Here is a 12,809-nt window from a genome sequence, read left to right as displayed (position 1 = left end):
TTCTGAGCAACGTAATCTAGCTGGTGTGGCCAGATGGCAGCCGACCAGACAATGCGTGACGCTGGTTACAAGCAGTCTTGCTTTAATAAGAACTGATGATAAAAATTAACAGGAGAAAAAGTAAAGGAGATTCCATAGAATTCAAGTCAGCTACATTATACTTATTATATATATATATATATATAGATATATATATATATATATATATATATCTATATATATATAGATATATATATATATACATATATATATATATATATATATATATCATATATATAGATATATATATATATATAGATATATATATATATATATATATATATATATATATATATATATATATATATATATATATAGTATATATCTATATTTATATATATCTATAAATATATATATCAAATATATATATATATATATATATATATAATATAATAGATCTCTCTCTCTCTCTCTCTCTCTCTCTCTCTCTCTCTTATATATAATATACTATATATATATATATATATATATATATATATCTATATATAGATATATATATATATATATATATATATATATATAGATATCTATATATATATATATATATATATATATATATATCTGTATCTATATATATATTATATATATATATATAATATATATATATATATATATACTATATATATATATCTATATCATATAATATAGATAGATCTATCTATATATATAGATATATCTATCTATCTATCTATCTATCTATCTATATATATAATATATATATATATATATATATATATATATATATATATATATATATCTGATACATAAATTACGAAGAAAAAATAGTAAATGAGACTCCATAATTCGTACCAATGATTAACGAAATCAGATTCATTATAAAGAATTGATAAAATGAAATTAAACCAAAGGGAAACAATGGCGACCCCATACCTCGAAGTAAAACTGAAATCGGCTGCAATATATATATATATAAAAAAGTTTTCCATACATACTGTAAACAAGGCCACCGAAAATATATGTATCGATCGGTGGTCTCCGTACAATGCTGTATGGGCGGCGGCCCATGAAATTTTAACGACAGCCCAGTGGTGGCCTGGCCTATATCGATGCCAGACACACGATGATGACTAGATTTAACCTTAAATAAAATAAAAACTACTTAGGCTAGAGGGTTGCAATTTGTTATGTCTGATGATTGGATAATGGATGATCAACATAGCAATTTGCAGCCCTCTGGCCTCGGTAGTTTTAAGATCTGAGGGCGGACAGACATAGCCGTCACAATAGTTTTTTTTTTTTTCCCCAGAAAACTAAAATCTTATAATAAAAAATTAAAAGGGAAAAAGAGAAGTTACTGTATGTATACATGTTGAAACACCAGCTGCGGTGTCGCGATGCGCCAGTCAGTTCAACATGCTGAAATGACGACGGGACAGGACGGGCTCGACAGGACTGGCATCAATAGCCCTCATACACGATAAAGACTGACCGGTTCGCGCCAGTCGCTATGAAATCAGCGACCCAGTCGCGTACGTGTATGGCCGCCTTAACTCAAGGTTCTTTGCAGCGTCCCTTCGTCCCTTAGCTGCAACGCCTTTCATTCCTGTTACTGTATCTCCGTAACTTTTTTGTCCATATTACTTTGCACCCTCTCCTAACTAAGTGATTCATAGTGAAACTGAAGGTTTTCCTCCTGTTACACCTTTAAAACCTTTTTACTGTACATTTCCGTTTCAGCGCTGAATGACCTCTTAGTTCCCGGTGCTTGGCCTTTGGCCAAAGCTTTATATTCCATATTCCTATATTACTTTTGGTCAAGAGCTGAAATTAGAAATTGAAATGTGGAATAGAAACGTTCCACGACCAGTACCTTTCTTTCTCTTACTTGCCACTTGATTCTTCTCTGTATTCCTTTGACAGGGATGATGTGTTTATTTATTTTCACGTGAAATTCTTGCTGTTATATATCGAACAAATGATTAATTTCCTCTAGTACTGAGGGATGTTGTAAATGGGATACCAACGCAAATTAGTTTTCTCTTTAAAATGATTCATAACTAGGTTAAAACTTCGATTGAATTAACTTTGTAAACCCGATGGTCAATAATATGCGGCACTTTCGCCTCTCAGGCAGCATGACTGAGACAACTGAGAACTGAGGCCTGGTGGATCAGTTGGTGACGTGGGCCTTCGTTCCAAAATTGACGGAGTTGATTTGTAATTGCTGAACATTTTTCTCATCTACATTGATCTTTATGATATCAAATGATAACAATTCATAAGCACTTGAGTTTTAAATTATTCGCTGTAGTAATAACGTAATATCCCCTGGAGATTGGTAGTGCCATCAGCGCACCTCACGCTGTGAACTGTGGGAATGGCCAAATGTTCTTTGCAGCGGCCCTTCGTCCCCTTTCATTCCCATTACTCTACTTCTGTTCATTCCTCTTTCTTCCATCTTACTTCCCTTCCACCTTCTGCTAACAATCATTTCATAATGCACCTGCGAGGTATTCTTCCTGTTACACCTTGGAAACATTTTACCTGTCTCTAATCGCTGAAGGACGTCGTAGATCCCAGCGATAGGCCTTAATTTTATATTCCATTCCAGTCTAATGCTCCAATACTGAATTGAAAGTGAAAGCATTTATTTGTGATACATTATGCATTGTGTTTGTTATCAATGCATAAATAATCATAAGGTATTGCTAGCAACACAAAACACGCTAATGAATAGGTACGCACAAATTATGTAAAATGATCTATGACTTATATACAAAATTTTTTTTACAAAGGACCATTATTTGTCAGCTAACGTTTCTAATTTTCTCTGTTCGGTTAAGTTTTTATTATTATCAATTGAAGTTATTGAGATAAACATTGGTAGAAGTCTTTATTACAATTTGTTCTCTTTCTTTTCTTTGTTATGTCCTTCGTTACGAAAATCATTGTCAGTAGCTAGATTATTGTATAGGACTGTTGACTCCAAATTCCTGTTAACACCATGGGGTGAATTCAGGAGTTTGTGTTAATTTACTAACACAAATCAGACGTGACATATATTTACTGTAATATCATGTAGGTATGATAAGGATATCTTGTAGACACCAACAAGGCAATTGTAGTTCTCATTATCCGGCCAGGTGATCACATCTTTGCAAAAATCGCACTTACCCCTCTGAAAAGTGCAGGGCAACAATAGTGTGCTAAAATTTCTATTATCGCGAAAACATATTTGCAATTATTTCTTCACTTTACTTGTAAAGATATATTATAATTCCAATTTATGCCATGACAACTACTCAACATATCTGTTTTATTACGGAATGCCCCGTAGCGGGGTGGTGCCGTCACTGGACCTCATGCGGTGCACTGTAGGCATTACTTAAGGTTCTTTGCAGCGGGCCTTCGGCCCTTAGCTGCCACCCCTTTCGTTCCTTTTACTGTACCCCGTTCAAAATCTCTTTCTTCGACCTTACTTTCAACCCGCTCCTAACAATTGATTCATGGTACAACTGCGAGGTTTTCCTCCTGTTACACTTTTAAAACCTTTTACTATCAATTTCCGTTTCAGATCTGAATGACCTCATAGGTCCCAATGCTTGGCCTAAATTGTATATTCAGTTCAGTTCATTACGGAATGGTAAATTTTAATTTTAGACCGACATCATTCTTAGTTTCTTTTCATATTCAAACTCTCTATGCACTGGAATGTGGTGATTTGGTTCTGCAAGTCGATGGTATTGGCTAAACCTTGACTCCTGATTATTTGCGTGAGGATTTCATGTTAACCCACAGCTCACATTTGATTTAGACAGACAATAGTTCGTGACCTCTAGCTTTGCATGGGTTGTAAGTTTCAGTGCGGTGAATATTTCTTTAGTTAGTGTCCAACCAAAGTCTTTGTTTCCGTCCCATTTATCTAGCCATTCGCAAAAATAGTTGAGAAACTGATATTTTAGGTCATGGACTTTATTTCATAGAGTAGCTTATTTATCATTTACCCCTGTGACCTTCGTATGGCGATTTTGCTTTCATGATTGTCCGCCAAACGATTGAAACATTAAATGTATTCAGCAACTTCTGAATGGGAAGGTAACCAGTAATTTTTCCTTATAGTTAATAGCGCTTGAATCAGTTATTCATTTTATATTTGTAAAAATGATTCAAAATTTTGTTTTTCAAGGTTTCAGGGAGATAATATTTTTTGATGGCAGTCCCTGGAAAAATTTCAGTCTTCCATTTCATAAAGTTTTATGCAAGTACTGAATGGTGTCTGAAGAATTTCACTTCCTCAAATATTGATGTCTTTCTGACCAAGCCAGGTAATCTTGGTACTTTAAGAAACTAAATTTTCCAGAGGATCCTTGACATAATGAAATTGTCATGTTAACCCATGTGCAATGTCATTAGTAAAACTGCTAATCAGACGACTCTTTGATATGATGAACCATACAAGTAAGGAGTGGCATCCTTATGAAGCGGGTGCATTTGCAACTTTGCTTACAAGACACCAACCTGTTTTCTTCAAAGTACGAGGTTCCCCACTTGATGTCGTCTGGTAAAAACGCAAGTAACAAACCTGTAAACTAATTGTAAAATTTCAATTAGTGACGAGTTACCAGTGTTAAATTAACAATGAATAATTAAGTTCATAATGACTATTGATTAAAATAGACTGCATCATGATCCATCACATTTTTCTATATGTAATAGAAGCAGAGTGAACTCCCCTCACATTCTGACAACTAAATATGTATTAGCCATAAAGCTAGACGAATAGGTAATAAAAAGCCTTTAAAATTGCCTTACAGTTTTTAGCAGGAGTGTAGTTATTCCTTCAGATAGCTCGAAGCTGATTGCTGGAGAGTTGGTCGTCCTTTTGGGTACAAAAATACATACACATTTGGCCTCTTTTCATACTTGCCTATGCAGATGGGAACACCGGTGATACGGCCTTTTTTTATATAGCAATTGGAGAGCTACTATTTTCTGTAAAACTCAAAGTAAAAAACAATACTGTTGAAAGCAAACAGCTGTTGGCCTTAGATTTATATTACTAACCTCACGTGACTAAGAATGTATATGACCACCTTTGTCTACGTCACGACCAAGTGACGTCAGATCCACCTGGCCTAGATTTTAGGTGATCTTGGTATTATTCTTCACCTTCTTTGGTTTCCTCCCCTTTTCTGTAATTGTCTGATTAGACTTTCTTCCCAGACAAGTACTTCATCTACTATGAGATTCAGGGCTTCTGTAACACGGTTTTTTGGCAATAACTTTTTATCTATGTGTAAGGCCTAGGGATTTTGATTAATAATATATTGTTCGTGCGTTCTCTGTGACCTATGGAATGTGAAGAACAGTGCAGAGGTAACGACCTGAGAGTAGCTGATCAATGAGTTTCTAGGGGATGGCGTGAGATAAAAATGCTTAATTCAGGAAGTCAATGTACGACAGTTTATGAACTCTTCTCAAAGTGCCTTTGGGAAACTGGTTGTAGCCAGTAATATGAGGCGTTGTCGAAGTGTGCATTCGTATGTGCGTGTGCGCCTCTTCTATTCATAATGTATCACTAGCCAAGTCTATGGGAAGACTTGCACAGAGATTCGGGGGGAGGAAGGCAAAGCCACGATGGCGGGTGCCAAAGTGTTTTTTAAACAGTGAGTGATATTCCGGTTGGGAATGGGTAAGTGTTACCTTTACTTTAGCCAAAGGGATGGCTTGTTTGATATCTTGTAAGATGTTCCATTTTATTAACTTTGTCTTTAAACTTGTGTGTGTACTTACTGGGATGTGTTCTGTATCTTTGGAACAGACGGATCTGGAAATGCCGGGGGACAGAGTTCCCAGTGGGGTGTGGACTTGCTTTGGGTGACTTGACGATGTACTGTTTACTTGGTTAATTGATTTGTTTTATTCTTGTAAATAAACGTTATGTTATGATGCCACTCTCTCATTTTCATTACCTGTTAGAATGGAGAGAGAGAGAGAGAGAGAGATTGTCGGTGCTAGAGAGAGAGAGAGAGAGAGAGAGAGAGAGAGAGAGAGAGAGAGAGGGGGTGATTGCCGGGAGAGAGAGAGAGAGAGAGAGCCTGTGTGTGTAATAGGGTGTGTGGGTCTGCCTTCTGTTTCGTGTCCACGCTTACCTTATGAATACTGGGGGTTCTTCCCCCATGTTATATATGCATTTCATAGATATAACGCTTAATCAGAATACGCATTATATCTACACATAAATTTTGACTGTATTCTGCATTACGTAGGTTGAATAAATTTGGTACTTATAATGTAAAAGTGACCTTTTTTGAAGACGGGCCAACTTACTCAGAGATAAGGTTTCGAACTCACTCGTTACGTAACTTATGACAGCATTTCTTCCCTCTTTCTCGATGGATGATTGGCTATACGTAACGAAGGCTATACCGCTGGCAACAATGACAAAAATTTAAATACAAGCAAAGCAGTACACCTTTAAGAACTCTGAATCATCTCCACTGATAATTGTCATAATGAACAAACCAACAAAATATGTTAATAAATACAAAAACACTTTGATTATTAGTCTAACTCCCAAAATAAGTGTCCTAAGAAATTATAATCTACTTTATAGGTCACAATCAGATTGACAAGATATAGGGAATAGTTAGTAATTTTCAAAGACATAGTAGACAAGCTTGATTTGATAACTGCTGTATCCAATGTCAAGCAATTTTATTTATCGGCTATCTACCTATTTACTAAAAAAAAAAAAAAAAAAAAAAAAAATAGACGGTATCGTATTTGGCTTTAAACCTTCACCAATAATTATCGTCAGAATGATGACGTCATGAGGCTCCACCCACTTTGGCCTCGTTATAATTCAGGATAACAATGAAGGCTATCATGGCCATTGTTGTATTAGAAAATCCAACTTCTGGCTATAAAAACTCATTTCTCGAGTAGTTGTAAGAAATGCTAAATGATCCTCAGGGATCCCAGCAGTTGGCCTAAACGTTTAATTCATGTATATTGCTGCTATTACTAATTTTGCGGCACTACTGCTACAGTAGTATTACTACGCTAGCACAGATACCCCACCCACATCTATGTATCGTTCCGCCATTCATAAAGTCTTTATACCCAACATGGTCGTACAGACTAAAGAAGACGAAAGAAAATTATATCGGATGATCCGTTGGTCTGCTGGAGATTTTAGCACATATAAGCTTGTATTTACTTTGGATAAAAATCTTATTTTAACAAAAATAGTTATATAAAGACTGTTTACATACAATCTCTCTCTCTCTCTCTCTCTCTCTCTCTCTCTCTCTCTCTCTCTCTCTCTCTCTCTCTCTTGGTGGCATAGTGAATAGTTAATGGAAATGTTCGAAATCCTGAATGACATTACAAGTATTATAATCACGTTACGCTAAATACAAATCAGACCATAAACATTGGATTTAAACTAGAAACTGAATAATTACCTATTCAGACTATAGTAAGTATAGCCACGGGCTTTCTCTTGACTGTATAAAGTTGCAAGTCGTAAGACAAATGCAGTTTTGCAACCACGGGGACAATTCCAAATCCTGTTAGCCATTCTTGACTACTATGGGTTTCAGAGCTGATGGAATAAGGTGAATGGATTTCTGTCTAGTGGATGGGCGGGGCAACATTTCGTAAAACGATGTTTACCTTGCTTACGTAATGAATGTTTTTCAACTCTTGGCTCGCAATCATTGGCCTTGGCGTCGGCTAGATCATTTTTACTCTATAAAAATTAAAACTATCGGGTTTAGGTTATTGATAATGCTGACAAAATTTGTGTGTAGTTGTAAAATATACATATGTCAACTTTCAGCTACCTCCGATGCTTTGATAAGGAGCAAAATCCAAAAAACCGTGTTACAGAGGCCCTGAATTTCATAGTAGTTGTTTTCGCCATTATTTCTGCAGGTTCTAGTTTTACAGGCAAATTCACATGATAACATCTGTCTGTAGCTCATACAAGGAGAAGGTAAAAATTCAATTAAAAAATAACCTTTATTTACGTAGTAACATGTCAAACGGTTGTTTAATAACGTCATGAATGTACAATACCTCTGCCTAAACTCCTCAACATGTTCCTGTAATAGCTTCACAGCCTTTCAGGATATATGATGTGTAGTTAAAACATCTGTGCTTATGCCAAATGTATATACTGTAAAAAAGATGTGCAACAATCTTTTATAATGATCTATGGAATATCTTTGATGTTTAGCACCAGAAACCTTAAGATTATGCCAGAAAGAAAATGGTTGGGTACATGTGAAAAAATGATAACCTTCTAGAGAATGTCAGTTTCTCGATAACTGTGCAAGAAATTCCTGTACACGACGTCACAAAGTGAAATGGATGCATGAGATTGCATACTCATGGCCGTTGCAACGGCACTAAATACCGAAAGGTTCAGTCACCTCTAAAGACTGATCAGTCTTATTCAGTCAAAGAATACGATATTTTTAAAGGGTGAACGATGGCGAGTTTTGAAAAGCAATTGTCTCAGTTGATCGACGATAATGAAAACGTTACGAATATAGGCAATCGAACGTGAAGTTGCGTTTGAAGTGTCGGTGCTGACAATATTAACCCGTTATTTTCATAGTGCTAGTTGAAAAGTTTAGCATGTATTTATACAACAAATGAATCTCAAATACAGGAAATTTTGGCACCCAATTTATTGCGGTTATAACTAGTGAAGATGAACAATTAGGCGTCTTTAGTAACAGGTCCCTGGTAGTTAAATCGCTTGTCATTTTTTTCGTAAGCGAGGTTTCTTGGGAGTTCCGTATGGGCGGAGTTCGCAGAATTTCTGAAGAGATTTCCCCAAGGCAGATGTCACTAGAAATGGGCGTAAGTGCACAATCTATTCTGAGTTAAAATCACGCAAGTCCTTTCTTGATAGATCAAATTATTGCAAATGGTCTAACGTGTATTATTAAAATTCAGCCATTCCCGAACTAGCGCCTTTGATTGCTGATTTCATTTAGTAGCTTCAAGGCAAACAAACAAACCAAGTGTGATCAGCTTTTCCCTCTGCTGTTGAAAGAAAATGAATGGCAAAAAAAGATAAGGCGAGGTGGTAAAGAGGGTTTGTTTCTGAATATGGCAAACATATTATTTCTGAAGACGTTTCAGCGCTGAGAGAACCCAGAAGACGTCAGGACCTCCACGAAATAACCTAAGGAACTGAAAAATCGCTCACTAATAATTTGTACTTACCGGAGGCAAATGCGTCCTTCTCTCTTTCTTGTCTTAAGGTTAGCAGGAATATCACAGAGTTTTCGTCGATTTAGGATTGGCAAAATGAATAATATAATATGAAATTAATAATATAATGATAGATGAATAATTTAAATGGGCCTCAACTGTTAAGTTGCAGTCCACGGTGGCATGTTATGAAGATCAAACATATAGGATCCTAACGTGTTGATCATAATGTTGATAACCAGGATACACAGTATGTTCATAACAAATCCGGCTTTCATCTGAAAGAAAAAAGTAGATGTCAGGTTACATCAATGAAATTGTACGATGCTTAAAAGACTCACTATAAAGTAATTTTCACCTATTGTAAGTTCACATACGACAGGTCACCCCAGATTTGATTCTTGATTATATTTTACTTATAGTTGCATTTACTTTTTATCAAGGGGATGCATAGATATTTCAAAGGTAGCATTTCATGCAGCCACATTTAGTCTAGACTTGCAAAACTTGACATATTATAACCACACTTTATTGATTCTCAGTTGCCTGAGGTGTTCATTGGCGAAGTACTGTTCGCCTTGAAAATAACAGCATTCACAATTACAATAACGAACGACTTCATTTTTGTCGGACTTTATCTTTTGCATTAGGAGAAACTCACCATATCGGTACTTTTCATGTTGACTGCGTTGAAGACAATAGCATTAGGCGCAGTTGCTACCGGAAGCATGAAGGCGTACGAACAGCAAATGGTGGCAGGTAACATCAGGTACAGAGGGTTCACACGAATCTTTAGGGCCTGCGATGAGAGAGTGAGGATTTGGCGTTGAATAGACCTAGTAATTATGCGGATTAGTGAAGTGTTTCTCATTTAATGAGTGATATTTCATGACATTTTTTTTCATGTTTGTTCGTCTTTGGATAAGGGTATTTTAAACATTTTATTAAGCTTAGTTCATCCTCGCACGGGGAGAGGTGATGAGTCCTGCAGTTGCACCCTTTTCAGAAGAATTTGGATTACAGTCAACATCTTCAGTGTTCGGGTAATTTTCATGAATTTGGAAAATTTTAGAATTTGCCTTCTAATCAGTTATTTCACATCTCTTTTTCAGTGAATAGTCCTAGTTTAAGAATGATTCCTTTATATGAAGCTCAAGAATACTTGAATTTCCGAGTTTCATTCCCCAGGTCGTGGCCAGACGTACTTATCCACTTATTATCACTTTCATTTCCTTATTAACAATAATTGTTTATATGTCGTGGGAACTATCAAGAAATTTTGTTACCTTAAACAGTGATGATCAACTCATGTGCCTAGCTTTTCTTGTTACAAGCCCCAGGGGAGTTGACAGTCTCAGTGATCTGGTTAAACTGTTTTACCGCGAATAGAAAGCTTTCAAAGAAAATGCATTGCTGCAAACACACAAGAAATGATTGCATTTTTTTCCGGTCTGCAAAAGTTTACAGATTCAGATATGTTTGTGGCACACAGTAGCTGAATTTTCCTGTACAGATTGGGAAATTTGTTTTGTAGATGTTACAAATACAATATGAAAAAATATTGTCTTGAGATACGAATGAAAATTATTTATTTGTCCTGTTTTAGCATCTACTAGGCATTCTCGTCTTAGGCCTCATTGGTCTCTGATCATTAAAGGTTTCACTGAATTCCGTCTATAACCTTTTTATTTTTCCGGTAATAGATTTAGAAAAAACAGACGGACGTACCTGAATGTAGAAATTTCGAATTAATTACTTGAGAGAGAGAGAGAGAGAGAGAGAGAGAGAGAGAGAGAGAGAGAGAGAGATGATGATGATGATGATGTTTTTACCATTTCCTTGAGAACTGGAAGAAGAACTGAGGCCGTGGCTGTGTTGGAAGCAACCTCAGTTATCATGGCTGTCAAAAGGGAGATCAGCAGGACAATGGCCTCCTTAGGCAGCACCTGAAGTCCTTCAAACTGCACACCAAGCCAAGCCGAGAGCCCCGATTGCTTAGCAGCCTCCGCGATGGCAAAACCTCCTCCCAGAAGAAGCACAACATTCCACGGAATTTTCTCGTGTACTGGCGCCCAAGTCAAGCAGGGTTGAGGTCCTTTTTTCGGTGGATTGTCTGGGGAAAAAGTGGAAAAAAGTTGAGGTTTGAACGAATTGATCACTGTTGAAGTGGCAGCTGGGAGACCTTAGGGCAAAAATATATCGTTGTTGATCTTGGTATAAAGTCACCTCTAATGTGTGATTTACAGAAGTCGTCATTTCTGTCTTAATGAAATTGTTCTTTTGAAAATGAGCAAACTTTCATTGGAGCACTCCTGAAAGGCCGTAAAATTACTGTATAAAGCAGGCTTACACACAACAGAATGCCCCTATATGAAAACAGAAAACACTAAGAATGAAATTATAAATAAGTTTTATAACCTGTTCTAAATTGAGCACCGCGGTATCGGTGATATTGCCGGAAAGATCATTCCACAATTTTAGCGTAAAAGGAATGAAAGCCTTCTGGTAAAGAGAATTTTGACAGTGTGGAATGTGGATGTCGGTGAGCTGTAAAGGAGCTATAGCATGCAATTGCTCTTCCCTATAACGGGGTAGTGCCGTCACGGGGTGCACACTTCAGGCATTACTTAAGGTTCTTTGTAGCGTCCCTCCAGACCCTAGCTGCAACCTCTTTCGGTCCTTTTACTGTACCTGTGTTCACATTGGCTTTCTTCCATCTGACTTTCCACCCTCTCCAACAATTGTTTTATAGTGCACTGTACACCTTTCAAGCCTCCTTACAGTTAATATCCGTTTCAGCGCTGAATGACCTTTTAGGCCCTAGCGTTTGGCCCGTGGCCTGAACTCCATATTCCGTTCCATTCCTGCAATTGCTCTTAGTATGTAGGCACTACGGGATTAGACTAAGAACTTCAGACAGAGATTGTGTAGCCCAAAAGCACTGTAAAGTGGCTTGGCATTCTCCTTAAAGATGGCTAACAGTTTCTCACTGTTAAATAATCAGTGAGGATTTTCTGGCTCCATTTTTTCTCAGAAAATGTATGAAGTCTCCTTGTTTCTTTGGAGATTTTACTGAGTCTAGAATTTCAGCCAGGTGTGATTTAGTGTCCTTATATTGAACTTAATTTGCTTGCCAATAATTATATGCCTTATGCCTTTTAGCCTAATATGAAACATTCAAGCTAAGCTTGATCACTGGTTTATATTATGAAAATCTTTCCTGCAGGGAACACAGCAAAAATTTCTGTTGGAAACTCATTTAATTTCATTATGGTTAGGAGGGTAGTATTATTTCCAGGCATTTTCACAGCTGTACAGTTCCATTCCATGATTTACAGCCAGCGTGAAACTTTAGCGACATATTTACGTGGTGCTGTGGTTTGAGACCCCCAACAATTATAAAGAATCTTAAATAAGCTTCTTTATAAACGGAAGACCATCAAAAGATTGACAGACTTCTAGAGGTGTCCTACCATTAGTAACACCAGCTGCAAGTCTATCTGCGCTTAGGTTTGAAGTCATCAAACAAAAATAGAATAATGCCTTTTGGTCAACTGAGTGTTTCAAACATCTTG

At 36.7% G+C, this 12,809-nt stretch overlaps 2 protein-coding genes across 2 annotated transcripts in view; one reads left to right on the top strand and one right to left on the bottom strand.

The window, feature by feature from the left end:
• The window catches only part of LOC135198568 (solute carrier family 13 member 2-like), a 189,416-nt gene that overhangs the window by 37,840 nt on the left and 138,767 nt on the right, over positions 1-12,809 (top strand). The window lies entirely within an intron of this gene.
• LOC135198229 (solute carrier family 13 member 2-like) overlaps positions 8,015-12,809 on the bottom strand; it is an 8,117-nt gene continuing 3,322 nt past the window's right edge. Inside the window, exons 3-5 of the mRNA XM_064225801.1 lie at positions 11,067-11,347; positions 9,896-10,033; positions 8,015-9,512 (exon numbers count right to left, since the gene is read on the bottom strand). Coding sequence (XP_064081871.1) covers positions 9,396-9,512; positions 9,896-10,033; positions 11,067-11,347 — 536 coding nt within the window. The 3' untranslated portion in view covers positions 8,015-9,395. The remainder of the gene's footprint in view (positions 9,513-9,895; positions 10,034-11,066; positions 11,348-12,809) is intronic.

This window comes from Macrobrachium nipponense, chromosome 22, assembly GCF_015104395.2.
Source record: "Macrobrachium nipponense isolate FS-2020 chromosome 22, ASM1510439v2, whole genome shotgun sequence".
NCBI classification, from domain to species: domain Eukaryota; kingdom Metazoa; phylum Arthropoda; class Malacostraca; order Decapoda; family Palaemonidae; genus Macrobrachium; species Macrobrachium nipponense.
The sequence above is the reverse complement of the archived record's forward strand: the minus strand, read 5'-3'. Positions and strand labels throughout refer to the sequence as shown.